Below are 18,038 nucleotides of genomic sequence, written 5' to 3' on the forward strand. Positions count from 1 at the left end.
GCTTGCATGCAGGTGCCGGATCAACGAATGCGGAGGAGCAGGATACGACAGCGAGGCAAATTGAGACAATTCTTCGGATGTGGATGGATACAGCGCTCGGTGAAAAGTCGCTTGACCAACCAACCAATTCATTGCGAACAAACCGCATTGAGCTTGCCATCGCTGTGCTGTGCAGAAAACCACCGTGAGTGACTGCTCCCAGTGGATTGGAAGGCGGTGTTTCTTCCTACGTGGTTGACTGTGGAGACAAGCGTATGAAGTGCAGCATCCAGACCTCGCTCGAGCAGTCCATATTTTCTGGGATGTGGTCCGCAATACTCCGGACCGGAGAGTGAGTGAGTGTCCCGTACGTGATCAGAGACGTGTATGCTTGAGTGAACTTCCAACAGAGTTCGGATCGGCGATGGATTTCGAATTCAGCAATGTTGGTATTGAGGTGAATGCTGACGAGCGTCGCCATGTTCGCGGATGGACGCTTGCATCCTTCCCGGTGACGTTTGCGTCTGAGATCCAGCATCATGTAACATGATGTCGCCCTGCAAAGGAGATGCACAATACTGCATGTCCTCATGGGGACCTACCTATAGGAGGATGTTCCGCTGTGTGAAGCATACGGAAGCTGCTTCATTAAAGTTTCCGGGGCGAAGACCCTGGGCGCCGCACCTTGAGCGAAAGTTGGAACAGGTGGAGATCGGATGCTGTGGCTGTTTATGCACGTCGACGGGCGCGAGCAGTTGCTTGCAGAGAGTGACCGTCATGTCTGGTCTGATTCGCTGGATTGTGGGCTTGATGAGTGGTATGCAGACAGTTTTCCAACCAGGTCAGACCCATGAATGAAGAGTGTGACCAGGCTGTAGACTCTGGATAATAACGATATGCAGGGATTCTGCATCATGTCGCCCGCTTCTCGTCTCCGACAGCTCCTCGCAGGACCCATGTTCGTTGTTATAACAATGTTGGAGAGCGGGTTGGCAACCACGGATGATTTCACTCTGTGTCTGCCGTTGGGCTGCCTGCCTGTTTAGGTCATTGCTGTCTGCCTGTGCCATGGTTCCCATCGGTCATCGCCCAATCTCATCAATCGCATCAATCTCATCAATCTCATTTGAGCCGGCCGATTCCCGGCGGGAAGGGATCTCACTTCCGCCCTGCGCAATCCTGAAGCGTTTTCTTCTCCCCCAACGTCTTCCCAAGTATCGGGATGTTATTTCCGCGCACGTCCAGGCAGACAGGACCAGCAGCAGATTCACGACGCCCGCTTATGCTGTACCGATTCGCGTCGGCTATCGCGTAATTGCCGCATCATCGTTGATCGAGTCTCCTCGGGCGACAGTATCATCAAGCGAGATGAATTCGGCCCGTTGTTATCACATTCCCCAGTATACCTCATGTACTTCAAGAGACTGCCCAGGTGGAGAAATTAGAAAGCGTACGAAGGAAGCGGCACGGCTGGAGACTCGCTTCACACGGCAGCCGGTGCACAGTAGCGCCGCATCCTGGACGACTGGAAGTATATAACAGGTACATGAGACATTGGTGCAACGGACATAAAACCAAAGGAGATGACATGTGTCCGATCACAAAATGGCTCTTCAAAGACCTCTCCGCTAAAATGAGAGATTTCGTTACTCTGTGCCTCTATCGTCAGTACGATATTATTAGCGGAGGTGATGAACCATCTTCGAGGCCGTCATGGTGTGATGATCATTATGGGTAAACGCCAGGGAAGAAACTCGGAGGCCATGTTGGGGCCGTTGCTGTTGATTATGGTGATGATCGGCATGATTTTCACTGCGAAAAGATAGTCAACCAAAGGCAGGCGAGCCGGCGATGAGTGAAAAGGGATTTGCATTGTTGATGAGATGACGATGACGATTGCTGATCCGATGAGTGCATATCGGGAGATGCGCCGTTAGTTACCCAATTCCTGTCTCTTCATCAGTCGTCACCCGATTTACCTCACGCTCTCGCTCTCATTCTCTCTTATCCTCTCTCTCGCTCTATTCTCAAACGGTTGGCGCACCATCGGTAGCGTGTAGCCAGCCAGCAGCGGGCCGAATGGCCGTTAAACGCCGCAAACGAAGCCACCAAGCACGCCGACCAGATGTCTCACTCTATACATACATACTATGTATACAGACTGGACACACATCTGCAGACATCCCATCCGTCCATCCAACATGAACAATTGGTACACGATACCGCTCTCGACTGTACCTTCCTGCCTCGTCATCCTTTCCCTCATACACCCTTCGTCCGAACTTTCAGTGTGGTCCCTGAGAGGATGATGAAATGGCAGACGATGCCGAACCATTACCCGTCGTTGTTCGGCAGGGAAGGGACACGGTGAAACATCCCGACAAGTTCGTCTCATCATCGTCATGACCCGACCCTTCCAGTGCCTTCCTCACAAGGCCAGATTTAGAGACCCACTAGAGGGATGATCACATTGGAATGGCCGCGGCGACGGCGACGGCGATAGGGACATGTCTTGCCCGGGATGTGTTTCCTGTATTGTATGATGTATAGTGTGTAGTGTAGACCCCAATGCTGCTCCCGTAGTTTAGCCTACCTAGGTACTCTCTATCTCTCTCTCATGTCAATGTCGTCTCCCCGCTCATGATTCACTTTGCCGCTGTGCGCACCAAGCTCAACGGCCGCCTCGCGTCCGAGCTATGTCCGGTTCACCCGTCGGTGAAACTCTTCGTCTGCTGGTGTGTCCTTGGTGCAATGTGAATGTCTACCATCGTCCGTGGCTACAACTAATCATCATAGTGGCCACGATGATGACAGATTAAGCTACACCATCCTGCCTTCGTTCATGCGCCCCATGCACAGACTGTGCCGCCCGAGCTGCTCCCGTTTTTGGCGGTCTTTGCGCCTGGTCTCTTGCACAAGAACTGTGCCTGGAGTCAAATAACATCAAACTCGATCACGATTATGGTTGTCGTGATTACACACGCCACTCTCGATTTACCCAGTGTTGGTTGCGAACTCAGGGGCCCGATCCGCCAATGTCTCGCCCTGTGAGCCCCGTCCAGACCCGATCTTTTGAGACACGGACGATGACTGTGTGGAAAGTGGCGCTTCTCACACCCGCGACTCGGCCTCCTGTAAAATGACTGCCCAGATGGAATCGTTTGGGCGTGTTGCAGGCGCCGAACACCAGGCGGCATAATGGGCTTATCATGTGAAGAGACGACTTCTCGGCCACTGTTTGGGTCAGAGCGGAGAATGTGCCAGCGCGTTTCGGTGATGACCGCCAAGTAGCTGGAGGTTTATTAGAGTGATGATGGATGGTGGTGTCGGTCCCTTTTCCCTCCCCGACCAGTCTCACATAAACCACCATTTTTATCCCATCAGCACGTTCCCTTTCCCCTTCTACTAGTCCCATCTCATCCCTCGTTCGCTCCAGGACCAAATATCCATCATGGGCGCCTGCATGTTTCGCCTCGGGGCATACACCAGAGTGACAAGGCTGTTGATACCGTCCAAGTCCATGAGTCCGTCCTCCGCAGCAGCGATTGGGACCGTCCGTGCTGATGCTTCGGTACCCATTTCGACCCATTCGTCGCACGTGAGCCCCATGCGAACCTCACATGTCATCGTTCGTCCCTTTTGGTCCCGGGCCTATGCGTTCAATTGCCCTGGCCCGATATTTGATTTGTTCGTTCGTGGGCAACGTCAGACAGAAAGGCTAGTACCGTTGACGAGTGACTGCTGCCACCCTGCTTGACATTGACCACCATCCTCGAGAGATTCCACGTTGCGTTGCGGTGGTGGTGGTGGTGGTAGTGGTGGTGGTGGCCGCTGCTGCTGCTCATTCGAACGCATATACATCCATCTGTTATTACGTCTTGGTTTGCGAACCTCGTCCCACCATTGCACGGCGCACCCAGAATACAACGCGCATACAGATCGACACCCATTCACGCGTCCGTCCATCCACATCCAGACAGATACAGATACATAAACGTACCTGCCGACATACACACAAACCCACATAAACCCATCGACCAGACGTCTGTTGTGAGACCCGGCGGTTCGGTCGCACAAATCCTAGAGAGGGATCGACGGCACACGGAGCAAGTCCCGTATTATATCAAGTCTCGTCCCACACCCACCAAAACCACCCCATGTTCAATGTTCACCGGGTGAACCTCTCGCCAGGAGCTGCATAATAAACCCATTCCTTCAAGTGACTGCCACACCAGCACCCTTTCTGAGACTACTTTCCGCGGCCGCGACAAGGATCCTCTGGGTACTTGATCATCTTGCATCCTCACCATATAAACTTCTTCACCCTCGCCTGCCTCATTAGGCAACTCATATATGGTCAAGCACACAAAGCCTCACTATAGTGAAACATCGACCAACTCACATACACAACATACCTCCGCTGCATCTTCGCCCTCCGCCCACAACATGTCTTCCACCAGCACGATGACGGGTCATCATCATCAAGCAAATCTCGCCAATATCCCTGCATTCGGCTATCACGCGCCTCAGTCACATATACGCTCTCTTCCACCGTTACATGCGGCATATCCAAACCGTGCCCAACATGACTACGCGCCACACCACAACACTACCTATTCGCGAGACGCAAGTGCAGATCGGTCAGCATCCATATCAAGGACAACTCGTCCCATGGCAGTTTCAAGTCTCCTCGCATCACCCAGGCTGCCGCTGGAGGAGTCGACAAGACAGCACCCACAACAGGTCGAACTAGCTTCATGGGTTGAGCGTCATTATCAGAACCACTCGCCGATGAGCAGTACGCCATCAAAAGCACAGACTGCGTAAGTACCTTTAATGATTTTGCCGAACGCAGGAATGCCAAAGCTGATTGTGGGATCTTTCAATGGTTAGTTTCGGCGAGAGCACAGGTCCACGATATTTCAGACAACCGCAGATTCCAAACATTGGTCTCGATTACCGGCTTCATCGTCAGCGATCGATTGACTTGATGCCAGACGAAGGCTCGTCCACAATATCCTCAAATTCCACAGCCCATTTACCTCCGACCCAACCACGGCCTTCAAATCGCGCTCCGATCAAAGCTCGCATAAGCCAACCACCACCTATCGATTTTCAGCTCACAATTCGACAACAACCCATTGCTGCTCGAGCATGTGGCTTTGGTGAGCGCGATCGTCGAGTCATCGACCCACCTCCCATCATCGAGCTCAAAACCTTTTCATCCGAGACCGGTGCGCCCGTCGCCGACGACACGGGCATGCTCGCTCTACATTGTACTCTCATCAACCACATCACCGAACAAGACGAAAGCGACATCGCACCTGCCCATCCCGGTCAAGCTTTCGCCCGTCGACTAATGGGCACCTTAGTTTCATCACCTAATATGGTCAACGACGAAAAGGGCCGTCCAGGAATTTTCTTCGTCTTTCCCGATCTGAGCTGTCGCACAATCGGACAATACCGCATGCGCTTCCGCCTGATGCGCGTGGAACCTAGAGACATGAAACCCGGAACCATTTTCCCATGTGTGGCGAATTGCATCACAGAGGTCTTCACCGTATACACGGCCAAGGATTTCCCAGGAATGATGGCAAGCAGTGTACTGCTCAAAGCGCTCCGCACGCAAGGTGTCATCGTCGGCGTGAAGAAAGGTTCAGAGAACTCGTCCAAAGGTCGACGAGGGAAGGACGATCTCGAGGACGAGGAAATGGAAGACGACGATGATAGTGTGGCCGGCGACGGGAGTGTCGATGCGAGGTCTTCAGGAGCGGCTTCGGTGCGGTCGTTGGAGCGCGAGCAGAGGCCACAGACGGGCGCGAAACGAGCGAGACGAGGCAGGTAATGGGGTTGGCAGAGTCTTTCTTTCTGTACTGACACATCATTCGCGGACTCGGAACACGTGAGATCTTGCACAGAGGATTTACGAATGTTTGTGCCTTTAGCATAGCTGTTATGATGGGGATGTGTCCTTTTTGTTCTTCTATGACCGTATACTACTGTACTTTATCATGAGCTTTGAGCGCTGTTTGGAAGCCATGGCATGTCCAATTTCCAACGAGCCTTTCGAGGAATTTGCGACTCGCTACGGGAGCAATGTGATCCCTTCACGAGGAAATAGTTCATTATCGTGATCCGCGCTCGCTTCTGAGCAAAAGTTCGATATCGTTTGGTCATGACATTGACTTACGCTCGCTCATGACGTATACTGACTGGATAGCAGAAGTGGCTAATCGATAAGCTGAACAGCCCGCCATTTCGCAACCCTAAATTTTTGAAAGGTTCCGCGCTGTACCTGCGTTAGTGCACGCGCGACAGGCTCGCGTGCCCTCTCTCCCAGCAGCACCGCAAAATTCCTCTGCGCTCGACGGCTTCTTTTCTCTTCTTTTTTCTCTCCTTCCCCCCTCCTCTTTATTGAGGTTGGCTGGCGCAAGGTTTCTCGAATTCAGTCAAGATGAAGTACGTTCTGGTCTCTGGAGGTGAGTTGTGCCCCGAATTTGCGCGGAATTTGGTGGGACAAAGGTTGACTGTTTGCCTTCAAAGGTGTTATTAGCGGTGTGGGCAAGGGCATTATTGGTATGTCAAATTCACCCTCGGATCGGTCGTCCGACATCGTGGTAGATCCGTGAGAGCTTCCTCTCACAAATTCGATATTCAGCTTCTTCCGCGGGTCTACTGCTCAAAACCCTTGGTCTCAAAGTCTCGAGTATCAAGATCGATCCCTATATCAATGTCGACGCTGGATTAATGAATCCGCGCGAACACGGCGAAGTCTACGTGCTCGATGACGGTGGAGAGGTCGATCTCGACCTGGGAAACTATGAGCGATACCTCAACATCACCCTGACCCGTCAGAATAACATCACCTTGGGCAAAATTTATGAAAAAGTTATCTGGAAGGAGCGCAATGGCAAATACCTGGGCAAGACCGTCCAGGTCGTGCCGCATGTCACCGACGAGATTGCCGATTGGATCGAGCGAGTCGCCAAGGTGCCGGTGGATGACAGTGGAGAAGAGCCGGATGTGTGTATCGTGGAGCTCGGAGGGACTGTCGGCGACATCGAGAGCATGGCTTTCGTGGAGGCTTTGTGCGATTTGCGACGACGATGTGGCAGAGACGATCTGATGCAGATTCACGTCTCGTACGTGCCCGTGGTCCATGGAGAGCAAAAGACAAAGCCTACACAGATGGCCATCAAGGCTGTGCGATCTTCTGGTCTGATCCCAGATGTTGTCGCCTGTCGCTGTGAGAAACCGCTAGAGCAGGCTACCATTGACAAGGTTGCTCGCTTCTGTCAAGTGCCGAATGAGAGCGTCTTGGCTGTGCGTGACATGCCGTCAACCTATCAAGTGCCAATTCTCCTTGAAGAGCAGAGTCTGGTCAAATTGATGACTGCCAACCTGCGGCTTGACGGTCTCAATATTTCACCTGCGTTGGTCGCCAAAGGTCAGGGCATTTGGAACACATGGAAGCAGCTCACCCTTGGGTTGGAACATTTACACGAAGAATTGGAGATCGTGCTTGTTGGAAAATACCTCGATCAACCTGACGCGTACTGTTCCGTGGTCAAATCTCTCGAGCACGCAGCCATGTTCTGCCGTCGCAAACTCCGCGTCAAGAACGTCGACGCTGAAGCTCTCGAGCCCGCAACCAACAAAACCGATCCAGCTGCATTCCACATGGCCTGGCACGACGTCTGCACTGCATCGGGCATCCTGGTCCCCGGCGGTTTCGGCGGACGCGGAACCGAAGGCATGATCGCCGCCGCCAAATGGGCCCGCGAGAACAAGACTCCATACCTGGGCGTCTGTCTGGGGATGCAAATTGCCGTAACGGAATTCGCCCGCTCGGTCTGCAACATCCCGCTCCCGCAAGCCATCTCCTACGAATTCGACGCCAACGACAAAGACCGTATCATCATCGACATGCCCGAGCACAACCCCGGCGAAATGGGCGCCACCATGCGTCTAGGCCTGAAACCCACCTTCTGGCAGCCCAACACCGAATGGTCCAAACTCCGCGCCCTCTACGGCCTCCAGAACGAATCCATCAACGAACGTCATCGCCACCGCTACGAGGTCAACCCGGCTTACATCGAACAGCTCGAGTCTAAGGGTATGACTTTCATCGGCAAGGACCAAACCGGCGTCCGTATGGAGATCATCGAATTACCCGATCATCCCTGGTTCGTTGGTGTTCAATTCCACCCGGAGTATCTCTCGCGTGTGCTCTCCCCGTCCAAACCTTACCTCGGATTTCTCGCCGCTAGTGCCGGCATGTTGGAGGAGGTCACGAGGCGATGCGCGGCGGATCTGGCCAAGGTGGAGGGTCAGAAATAGAGAGAGAAAGGGAGAGGATCCTTTTCCATTTTCCTTTGGCATCCTTGTGGGAATTCATCTATTCACGGGGCGTTTTTGGGACGAGTGTGTGATCAACCGACATGGGTTTCTGATTTGATCGTAGAATGTAGATAACAGAATGAGGAGAATTATTAAGTGGAGTTGTTCTGCTCGATTCTAGCTTTTAACCGTGTACAGTACAGCATGCGCATTTTCTCGGCTGGGGGTTTCGGAGCGATCCAAAGGCCCGAAACTTTCACGAATGAGTGTTGCTCCTCTGTGATCAACGCCTTTCAGAGGGGAACGGTAATACAGGATTTATACAGAGAATCGAAGAATAAAATTGTACATTCCTTGTCCGTCTGTCCACCACACGAAAGCAAGGCAGCGTCATCGTCGTCGTGACCGAAACATCAAATCAATGCCGCACCTCGGAACATTCCCTCACGGACCTCCTTGACGATATCCTTGCGATCATGTTTTCCAACCAGGACCACGCCCCGACCTCGTCGTCCCATGCGACCCACTCGGCCCAGACGATGGATGAAGTCGATACTGGTATGCGGGACATCATATAAGATAACGTTTTTGACCGGATAGGTGTCTATCCCGCGGGATGTGATGTCCGTGGTGACGAGGACGGAGGTATTGGATGATCGTCGTGCGGTCCCGGCTGCGAAGCGATCGGGCTTACTATTGCTGGAATCTTCGCCGCGTTTGCTGGGAGCGGGTGGTGCTTGACCGGTGAAGGAGGCCATGATCTCGGCTTGTTTGCGCTGGTCGGAGTCCCGGCTGAACTCGAAGGCGTTGATCCCCTTGGACATGAGGTATTTGGCCAGGGCCTGGGCGGTTTCGCGCTCGTTGACGAAGACGATGATTTTCTTTTCATCGGTGTCGGCGCCGGAGTCGTCTTTGCCGATATCTAGGATAGTTTGTGCGCATGCGAGGTCGCGGTTTCCTTGGTAGGGGATCTTGTCGATGTCGAGCACGCTTAGCTGGACTCGTCGCGGGATGGCGTGCAGGTTGGGCGTCGCGAGTCTGCGGGTCTCCGGGTATCTTTTGTGCAGGTATGAATCCAGGGTCCGCGGGATCGTCGCGCTGCAGAAGATGAGCTGTTCGAGAGCGGGTGTGGCTCGGTCGATGATTCCCTGTGTTATGGGACTGAATGAACGATCGAGCAAGCTATCAGCCTCGTCGATGACAAGATGGGTGCACCGTGCGAGGATGTTGGGATCAGATTCGGTGATGCTCGAGATTAGATGAGGAGTCGAGATGACGATGTCAATGCCGGCAGTCGAGAAAAGCCGACTTCGAATGACGGTGCCTGTAAAGGCGGAACTGAGCATAGCCGATCGGTATTTCACAGCATGTGACAGGGACTTGACCAGAGCGCCAACCTGCGCAACAAGCTCCGAGGTGGGTAGGAGAATGATGACTCGTGGTCGTGCTGTCGTCGGATGTGATGTGGTGTTCTTGGGAGCCTCGACGGAGAACATGTCCAATTCATCATGCACGGGAAGAGGCGCCTCCTTTGCAGCTTCTTTGGCCGCTATGGCTGCATCTGCTGCCTCAGCGCGTTTCAGTGCGTCGATGACAGGAAGGATGTACGCCAGGGTCTTCCCTGATCCTGTCTCAGCTGCTAGTAGGAATTGCTGCATGGGCTTCTTGCCTTCTGAGAGAGCGTTAGCACCTCTTCGACTCCGCCTGGCGTCTGATCCCAGCAGGGCAGGTATAGCTAGTCTTTGGATTGGCGTAGGTGAGATCTCGACAAGCCCCCGCAGAGCCTGTGAGGAAATGGAAGATTTGACAACGTCCAACAGATCGAACTCATCAAAGCTATCGCGCTCTACAAGCTGCGTTTTCGTCTTCATTCTTGTGCCATAGGGGACGCTCGCCAATCGCCGCTGCATCTTCAAAGCCTTCATCGGATCTCGATCCTCCTTTTCTTGTCTGTCCTTTCCCGGTGCCATTCTGAGCTGCCTCTTACGTTCCGCCGCGGGAAGCCGTGGCCGCGAAACCGCAATCTCAACCTCTCGAGGAGGTTTTGTCCTATTCATGCCCGCAAAGGGACTGTTCCTTGATTTCCGAGCTGGCGGGGTTCGTGGACCGGCATCCTGAACAGGCAAAGCCCTCGATGGTCTGTTGACTCTGGCCGAGAGTTGCATCCGCGCTGGCTGGCGTTTCGAATGGAGGCCAGAGGCGCTGCGCTTGGTGAATTGCTGCCATGGTATCGATTTCGAGCTGGTCGATATGCTCGCCAGGAGACTTGCCGTACAGAATGGACACAGCGCGCTGGATAGACGCAACATGACATGCGACACGGTGTGATGAACCGGCTCACGTGCTTCTTGTTGTAGTTTGATCGATGCCACCAGGATTTATGATACTAGGTAGTTTTGGAATCCATAAATTCCGAAAAGGGTAATTGTCGGGGAGTCGGGCAACCTTGGAAAGGATTATTGTTAGGGTTCGGCGCGTCCTCCTCCGCGGTCACGCTCCCAGTCGACTTTGATTGATACCTACCTAGGGAGGTAGGTTTCGTTATATGCAGGCAGGCGTGAGAACGGGGCAAAGGCAAATATGCAACCCCAGGCAGGCGGTTTATCCTATACGGAGAGAATCCATTGATGCGGTTGTTCATTCGACACGATACGCGACAACGATGCACTGAATGATCTGCGGCGAGCATCTATGGACTTTCCTGCTCGGCTACAGCAAGCCATTGCGACAGGATGACCAGAGCAGAGTCCGTCTTCTGGAACCCTTTTCCCATTTTCCATGTACCTGGGTATGTTCGTGCGTGTATGTGAGAGACGTAGAGCGCTGGCCTGGCATGTACTGTAGCAGTGTACCCGACTGACGGCTCAAGGACGGGACACATTGGTGAAGCTTATTGCGCCTTCCTATAGAGACATACAGTAGACAGTAACGATGATAATATTCATAATAATAAGATGGGCTATGGGATGGGAGGGTGTTGAGGATTGTCGGAATGATTATATGTGCTAGCAAGGCAAAGATAAGGATGTCCAAACTACCTGTCATAAGAAGCGCGAACAGTTCGTGCTTGAGTGACTGCGCAAACGCGAAGCCCATACACCTGGGCAGCCTTCAAATGCTCCAAGGTTGGCCTGAAAGATCTTTTTTGGCCGTCGGCCGGAAGAGATGCGACTACGGAGCGGGTGGAAGTCGGTGACGGAAGAAAGACAAAGAAGAAGAAGAAGAGGAGGAGGAGGCCAGCCCTGGAGAGACCATGAGACAGACATGGTTCACTGCCGCCAATGACAGGCTCTTCTGGGCTTATCGCGCCAGAGTCTAGGCTATATTAATCAGTTTGAACCTTGCCCTGGTGGAAGGCATTACCTAGGTATTAGGTTTGCTTTGCACCTCCGTTATCTTATCTTCTGCGTTACCGCAGTCGTCTGGGGATCGATCGACCGACCGGCTGTTTGCGCCGTCATCACGGTCAATACCTAATAGATGGCCAATGTGTACAGACAGTATCGAGGTGAGGTCGGGTGAGACTTCTCGTGGGAGGGATGCCTGATAGACGAAAGGATGCACCCTAGAAGAAAACAAAGGATCCACGGCTGTTCGGGAGATCCGACTGCCATCGAGACGGTACAAGTCTCCCGAGAGAGTGTATCGATGCCCAGAGAGAGCCAATGTGCAATGAAGGATTGGGCTGACCACGAGCAAATGTTGTCTTTCCGTCCGGTCTTTTCCTGTCAGGCTGCCGGCCGATGCAGCGCCAATGGCCTCTCCGCAGGGCCAAGCACCCACTTGCCGGCCCGGCACCGGTTCACCTCCAGCAGCAGCCAGCTTATCACTGTCCCTCTCAACACCCTCCCCTGCCTGTATACCTATACAGTGTATACCTTTATGCCTGTCGGGATCCCGAGCTTCAATCTGAGACTCAAGCAAGAAAGACTACCATCCCATGCTATGTCAACCCGCTGCAACATACTCCCTGTATCTGGACACTATAGTCATAACAATAAGGTAAATTTGAGGAATGTCGTGTGCGCATAGAAGGAGTGATGGCGGTGCGGTGGTGACTACATAGGCACTACTACTGCAGAGTGATGACAAGGGACCCGACCTGGGGAGATTTTTTTTTCCCTCCAACTCCCACCGCCGCTTCTGGGCCGATCGGTCTGGTCTGGCGGGCCAAAGGTTGCACTAAAAGAAACTCCAAAGGCATGGACTCTATCGGCACATGCGACTGTCCTGTACTGCACACCTGGGCATACTACTGTAGTACTGTTACTGTCACTGTACAGCTCTCACTTCCCTAGTACAGTACTCACTCACTCACTCTACCCATTCGCTATCTCTCTCCGCAGATAAATCCCGGTTTTACTTTTTCACCACTGTCATCGCCCGAAACCCTTGGACTCTCTTCTCTTCGCTTCTTCCTTCCTGATCACCCAACCTTCATCACCACCACACATCTTTTTGCACGGTCACAACTGTCTTCATGACTTTTGCTCCCACCGTCTTCACTTCGCAAGGTATGTCTCCATGCGGACATTGTCGTCCTTCCTCCAGCTATGCATGCCCTATCGGCCGTGATGCGGTGGCCGTTGAGGGACACGCGAGCATTGACTCACGCGAGAAACACCACTCCAAGACACTCACCTGTGACTGACCTTCGCTCTTCTCTCCCACAGATTACATTTCGGACCACCTGTGGAAGGCGTCCGTAAACTGATTATTCGGTGCTATCGTCATCAAGGCACCTCTTATCTATACTTTCAAAAATGGCGACGACTATCCTCTCCAAGTCCCTCCGACCCTCCACCTCTTCTCTGCACATGACCAATGGCTTGACGCGAGCACTGAAGCCTGCATCTCAAATCACCAGAACCCAGGCCACCTTGGTCAGTGGCACTCCTCGGGCGCCGGCGCCACGAGTGTCGACCCGCTCCACCCAGCCCTCGTTCGAGCGTGCGACCTTCACCATCCGCGATGGCCCCATCTTCCACGGCAAGAGCTTTGGAGCCAAGACCAACATCAGCGGTGAGGCCGTCTTCACAACCTCTCTGGTGGGATACCCCGAGTCCATGACCGACCCATCATACCGAGGTCAAATCCTGGTCTTCACCCAGCCATTGATTGGCAACTACGGTGTGCCGGGCGATGTCCGCGACGAGTACGGTCTCTTCAAGTACTTTGAGAGCCCGAACATTCAAGCCTGCGGTATCGTCGTCGCGGATGTGGCTTTGCAATACTCTCACTGGACTGCGGTGGAGAGCTTGGCCGAATGGTGTGCTCGCGAAGGCGTGCCCGCCATCTCGGGCGTCGACACTCGTGCAATCGTCACATATCTGCGAGAGCAGGGTTCCTCGCTTGGCAAGATCACCATCGGCGAGGAGTACGATGCTGACGAGGACGAGGCCTACGAAGACCCGGCCAACATCAATTTGGTCAAGAAGGTCTCGACCAAGGCTCCTTTCCACGTGCCTTCTCCCAACGGCACCGCCCACGTCGCCTTGATCGACTGTGGTGTCAAGGAGAACATCATCCGCTCGCTTGTGGCCCGTGGTGCGAGCGTCACTTGCTTGCCCTACGACTACCCGATTCACAAGTCGGCCCACCACTTCGATGGTGTCTTCATCTCCAACGGTCCTGGAGACCCGACCCACTGCCGCGCCACCAGCGACAACCTCCGTCGCCTGATGGACACCAGCCAGATCCCGATCATGGGAATTTGCCTCGGCCATCAATTGCTCGCGATTGCGATCGGCGCTAAGACGACGAAGATGAAGTACGGCAACCGCGCCCACAACATCCCGGCCTTGGATTTGAGCACCGGAAAGTGCCACATCACCAGCCAGAACCACGGGTACGCCGTCGACCCGACCACTTTGCCAGCGGACTTCAAGGAGTACTTCACCAACCTGAACGACGGCTCCAACGAAGGCATGATCCACAAGACCCGACCCATTTTCAGCACACAATTCCACCCGGAGGCCAAGGGAGGCCCGTTGGACAGCAGCTACTTGTTCGACGCATACGTCGAACGAGTGAACCAGTACAAGGGCTCGCAAGACGTCCTCAAGGGCGGCAAGGACAACCGACCGAGCCCGCTGTTGGTGGATCTCTTGGCCAAGGAGCGCGTCGGCGTAAAGCCCGAACACGCAGGTATCCCGAAGGCGTAAATAGAATCTGGTTGTACCAAGATCTCAAGGACAGAGATCTGGGGTGGTCCGGTAGATTTTGGGATAGCCGTGTCCCGAGATGGGTGGGGAGACAAAATACGATTTGTACGGCTACTTATAAGTTTGGCAGGCGCTGACTTTCTTTCTTTCTTTTCCTTCATATCCTGTGCGGATCTCGAGATATATCAAAAAAAGAACCAACACCAATATGGAGGTCCAGTTTCTTTCGCAGCGATGATGTTCGAATGTGCGCTGCACCTTATTTGGTCACCACGTCTACAAAGGTAACCCGACACGGGTTTCTACCCATTCCGCATACGAACAGCGGAATCCACCGTCGCCTCTAAGAAAAGTCCACATCCCGAAACGGTACACATTAAGAAAATTATGTAAGACAGGACACCACGTGACGTGTCGTCATCAGAAAAGTCCGTGTCTGCGATTGCGCGCGTAGACGACGATGGATGGGCCGTGACGACGATGGATGAGCGTACGCGCCAGATACATACCCACCTAGGTAGATGATTCTTTTTAGTACGAACGGTCGGCGTTGCTGGTGGTTGGTTGGTTGGTGGGGACGAATTTGACATGTTCCTGGTGCCCTTACGTATCACCTTTATCCCCTCCCTCTTCGTCTTGCGCGCGCGCACATGTTTGTGGCCTTCACGATGATCAGGTTCCTAGCAGCAGCAGTAGTAGTTAGTAGTGGTAGTGGTAGTGGTAGCAGTAGTGGTAGTAGTAAGATCGTAGTAGTTGAGGCGTCCCTGGAAGAATGAACGACTGCGCCTCTGTTTGATTACGACGAGGAGGTGATCGACATTGCGCTGATTGATGTACAAGCCAGCCGACCAACCACCTGGGCTGTTCACCCTGCCCTGCACTTTCGTCACCTCCAGGGCTCTCTAGAATTGCACCACCACCGCCGCCGCCGCACTGAACTGAGCCGGACTGAACTGCTGCACATGAGAGCACGCGCCGCAGACCTACAGCTCACAGCAGTACCACCACCACGAATTCACACCTCCTTGCTGAGCCATTCTTTGCCGACCGCCTTCTCTCTTCGCACCACGCTGACGACACATCCGACTTCCGCCATCTACCAACTGCTATTCCTCGGGCGACGACTCACCTGTGTATAATCATCGCGCCGAGACTCGCGATAGCATTGCGACTGTCATATCGCGCCAGACCCCACTCAATCGCCGCTTCTTGTCGACGCTTCGCCCTGCCTCTGCTCACCAACCGTCCGCGCAATCCAGTGCGCACGAGCGCCGCATTCACCGCTCGAGCGCAATTCCTCGAAGACCTTCCACCACCCGAGCCCAATATCCCCGCGGTCGAGTCGACGACCTGGCGCATACCCATCTGGCTTGAGCACGATCAGTCATTCCGGCCGCAGGCCGATGATACACAGAAAGAGACGCAAACATGGCCAAATGTAACGATATCCTACCTGACGCGGACGGAACAGAAACACCACTATGGAAGGGGTTCACCTTTCACCACTTCGGTCTCTTCCTCGCCGCCATATTCGGACTGATATCGGTCATCATGTCGCTCTTCCTGATTGCGCAACACGCGTTACACTACATCAAGCCCAACGAACAGAAACACATCATCCGCATCGTTTTTATGATTCCCGTCTACAGCGTCGTCAGTTTTCTCAGCTACCTCTATTGGCGCCAGGCCGTTTACTTCGAAGTCATCCGTGACTGCTACGAAGCGTTTGCCATTTCCAGCTTTTTCGCGCTCATGTGTAACTACGTCGCGAATAATTTACACGACCAGAAGGACTTCTTCCGATCCATCACGCCCAAGAACTGGTTTATGCAATTCTTCTATCTGCAGAAATGCACCGGAGGAGAAAATAGAGGACCTTTGCGAAAACCCCGGAGTGGTCTGACCTGGTTTAATGTAGGTCGCGGATGTTGCTGGATCTCATGGGTTTGAGAAATACAATGCTGACGAATTGCTAGATCATTTGGGTCGGAATCTTCCAATACTGCTTCATTCGCGTATTCTTCACCATCGTGTCCGTCATCACTGAAGCATTGGACCTCTACTGCGAATCTTCGCTGAGTCCCGAATTCGCGCATCTCTGGACGGTCGTGTTCGAATGTTTATCCGTCACGGTTGCCATGACCATGGTCGTGCAGTTCTACATTCAGCTCAAGGATGTTCTAGCCGATCACAAACCAGGCTTGAAAGTCCTCAGCATAAAGCTGGTGATTTTTTTCTCGTTCTGGCAGAATGTGAGTACTCCCGCTTCTAATCAATAGCTAGAGGACGAAACGCTAACGTACCAACAGATTGTTATTTCCCTGCTATCATCGAAAAAAGGACCCCTACATCCGAGCGACCGTCTAGCATATCCCGACATCAAGGTCGGCATACCTTCAGTTATGCTCTGCATTGAGATGGCAGGCTTTTCCATCATGCATCTTTTCGCGTATTCTTGGAAGCCATACAGTATCAAGCATTCTTATCACGATCAACCGATGAGGCCGGGAAGTTCATTAAGCAGAGACAAACCAAAATATCTCGGAGGACCGTTTGGAATTTATGCAATCTTGGATGCCTTCAATCCATGGGACATCATCAAAGCCAGCGCAAGAGGTTTCAGATGGCTTTTCGTTGGCTACAGGCATCGTCTAGATGATCCCAGTTATCTACAACCCCGGAAAGATTCCACCAATACAGGCTACAGTGGAGCTCCTTCCCTTGCAGAACATGGCGGCTCTGCAACCGAGCTCGGTTCACATCAACCTCCCAGTGATCTGAACCATAAAGAAAATAGACACACATTCCAAAGAGAAGACGACAGAGCCGGATTACTTCTCAACCCAGATCATCCAGGAGCCACGCGCTCTCACAGTCCCTACGATCACGAAGGGTACTCTCACCACAGCCATGAAGACGACTCGTATCTCGGTGCAAGTCCGTACAGGAATTCGAGTCGAGTATCGCGCTCAGAAATCGGCGTCGCCTTAACAGGAGATATGAAGCCGACACATGATGATGATGACGAAATCGGCTATCACCCCGGCATGGGCCCACCACCCGGATCCTCAATAGCCGTCGGTCTACAAGGCAACGTACACCCAGCACATAGACCTGGCGGAGCCGTCACACCGAATCAGGGCGAGCGATTTAATTCCTCCTCGCCTTGGGCGGCGTCGTATCCGAATGAATCAAGGCATCCCGATAGCTTAAATCCGGGCCCGCCGCGACAGTTTTGAGGAATGAGCTGTACGCGACTTTTTTAATGATTTGAAATGATAGAGTGTAATGTATGCTATGGCCCTAATGTATGTATCTGTTTTTGCATATCCGGATGCCTGTCTTGATTGATCCGGCGAGGCCCGGTTTGTGAATTGGGTTGTGATGGCGTTCCTCGGCGCAGGAAAGAGCGGTTGGCTCAATCACGCAGCAGGTTCTGCTGTTCTGGATAGATTTGGGAAAATTTAGGATATCGGCTTTCGTGATGTCGAACGCCATGAACGGGATGATGTTCGCCAGCTTCAATCTGCTGTAGAATGTCTGAATGCGATGCTG

At 53.2% G+C, this 18,038-nt stretch overlaps 7 protein-coding genes across 7 annotated transcripts; 5 read left to right on the plus strand and 2 right to left on the minus strand.

Annotated features, from left to right (window-relative positions):
• The first annotated feature begins 776 nt into the window (after positions 1 to 776).
• Positions 777 to 1,792, plus strand: K489DRAFT_245999 (uncharacterized protein). Its single transcript, XM_033599911.1, has one exon. The coding sequence runs from the start codon at positions 982 to 984 to the stop codon at positions 1,516 to 1,518; it is 537 nt and encodes a 178-aa protein (XP_033459573.1). The 5' UTR covers positions 777 to 981; the 3' UTR covers positions 1,519 to 1,792.
• Positions 1,793 to 3,950: 2,158 nt separating this feature from the next.
• Positions 3,951 to 5,906, plus strand: K489DRAFT_245988 (uncharacterized protein). Its single transcript, XM_033599910.1, has 2 exons — positions 3,951 to 4,802; positions 4,873 to 5,906. The coding sequence occupies exons 1-2, from the start codon at positions 4,333 to 4,335 to the stop codon at positions 5,822 to 5,824; spliced, it is 1,422 nt and encodes a 473-aa protein (XP_033459574.1). The 5' UTR covers positions 3,951 to 4,332; the 3' UTR covers positions 5,825 to 5,906.
• Positions 5,907 to 6,325: 419 nt separating this feature from the next.
• K489DRAFT_381323 (CTP synthase) lies at positions 6,326 to 8,754 on the plus strand. Its single transcript, XM_033605087.1, has 3 exons — positions 6,326 to 6,458; positions 6,523 to 6,555; positions 6,638 to 8,754. Exons 1-3 carry the CDS (start codon positions 6,434 to 6,436, stop codon positions 8,317 to 8,319), a joined length of 1,740 nt encoding a protein of 579 aa, XP_033459575.1. The 5' UTR covers positions 6,326 to 6,433; the 3' UTR covers positions 8,320 to 8,754.
• K489DRAFT_381324 (P-loop containing nucleoside triphosphate hydrolase protein) lies at positions 8,305 to 10,885 on the minus strand (the record flags this gene model as incomplete). Its single annotated transcript, XM_033605088.1, has 1 exon — positions 8,305 to 10,885. A coding segment is annotated over exon 1 (1,891 nt), but the record flags the coding sequence as incomplete, so codon positions are not given.
• Positions 10,886 to 10,895: 10 nt separating this feature from the next.
• Positions 10,896 to 11,512, minus strand: K489DRAFT_246142 (uncharacterized protein). The gene has a single exon (XM_033599912.1). The coding sequence runs from the start codon at positions 11,413 to 11,415 to the stop codon at positions 11,029 to 11,031; it is 387 nt and encodes a 128-aa protein (XP_033459577.1). The 5' UTR covers positions 11,416 to 11,512; the 3' UTR covers positions 10,896 to 11,028.
• Positions 11,513 to 12,796: 1,284 nt separating this feature from the next.
• K489DRAFT_246184 (carbamoyl-phosphate synthase) lies at positions 12,797 to 14,634 on the plus strand. Its single transcript, XM_033599913.1, has 2 exons — positions 12,797 to 12,833; positions 12,993 to 14,634. The coding sequence occupies exon 2, from the start codon at positions 13,083 to 13,085 to the stop codon at positions 14,481 to 14,483; it is 1,401 nt and encodes a 466-aa protein (XP_033459578.1). The 5' UTR covers positions 12,797 to 12,833; positions 12,993 to 13,082; the 3' UTR covers positions 14,484 to 14,634.
• Positions 14,635 to 15,911: 1,277 nt separating this feature from the next.
• On the plus strand, positions 15,912 to 17,722 carry K489DRAFT_410818 (DUF300-domain-containing protein; the record flags this gene model as incomplete). Its single annotated transcript, XM_033607743.1, has 3 exons — positions 15,912 to 16,397; positions 16,460 to 16,735; positions 16,793 to 17,722. 3 exons carry the CDS (start codon positions 15,912 to 15,914, stop codon positions 17,720 to 17,722), a joined length of 1,692 nt encoding a protein of 563 aa, XP_033459579.1.
• Positions 17,723 to 18,038: the final 316 nt, after the last annotated feature.

The sequence above is a fragment of the Dissoconium aciculare genome (assembly GCF_010015565.1).
Source record: "Dissoconium aciculare CBS 342.82 unplaced genomic scaffold K489scaffold_7, whole genome shotgun sequence".
In the NCBI taxonomy this organism is placed as follows: domain Eukaryota; kingdom Fungi; phylum Ascomycota; class Dothideomycetes; order Mycosphaerellales; family Dissoconiaceae; genus Dissoconium; species Dissoconium aciculare.

Bases quoted from the DNA above. Each gene is read 5' to 3' on its own strand.
- K489DRAFT_246184 (XM_033599913.1), top strand. From the start codon at position 13,083: ATGGCGACGACTATCCTCTCCAAGTCCCTCCGACCCTCCACCTCTTCT.
- K489DRAFT_246142 (XM_033599912.1), bottom strand. From the start codon at position 11,415: ATGGGCTTCGCGTTTGCGCAGTCACTCAAGCACGAACTGTTCGCGCTT.
- K489DRAFT_245999 (XM_033599911.1), top strand. From the start codon at position 982: ATGATTTCACTCTGTGTCTGCCGTTGGGCTGCCTGCCTGTTTAGGTCA.
- K489DRAFT_245988 (XM_033599910.1), top strand. From the start codon at position 4,333: ATGGTCAAGCACACAAAGCCTCACTATAGTGAAACATCGACCAACTCA. The intron at 4,803-4,872 runs GTAAGTACCTTT...TTCAATGGTTAG, and splicing joins CCATCAAAAGCACAGACTGC to TTTCGGCGAGAGCACAGGTC.
- K489DRAFT_381323 (XM_033605087.1), top strand. From the start codon at position 6,434: ATGAAGTACGTTCTGGTCTCTGGAG. The intron at 6,459-6,522 runs GTGAGTTGTGCC...TTGCCTTCAAAG, and splicing joins GTACGTTCTGGTCTCTGGAG to GTGTTATTAGCGGTGTGGGC. The intron at 6,556-6,637 runs GTATGTCAAATT...TTCGATATTCAG, and splicing joins TGTGGGCAAGGGCATTATTG to CTTCTTCCGCGGGTCTACTG.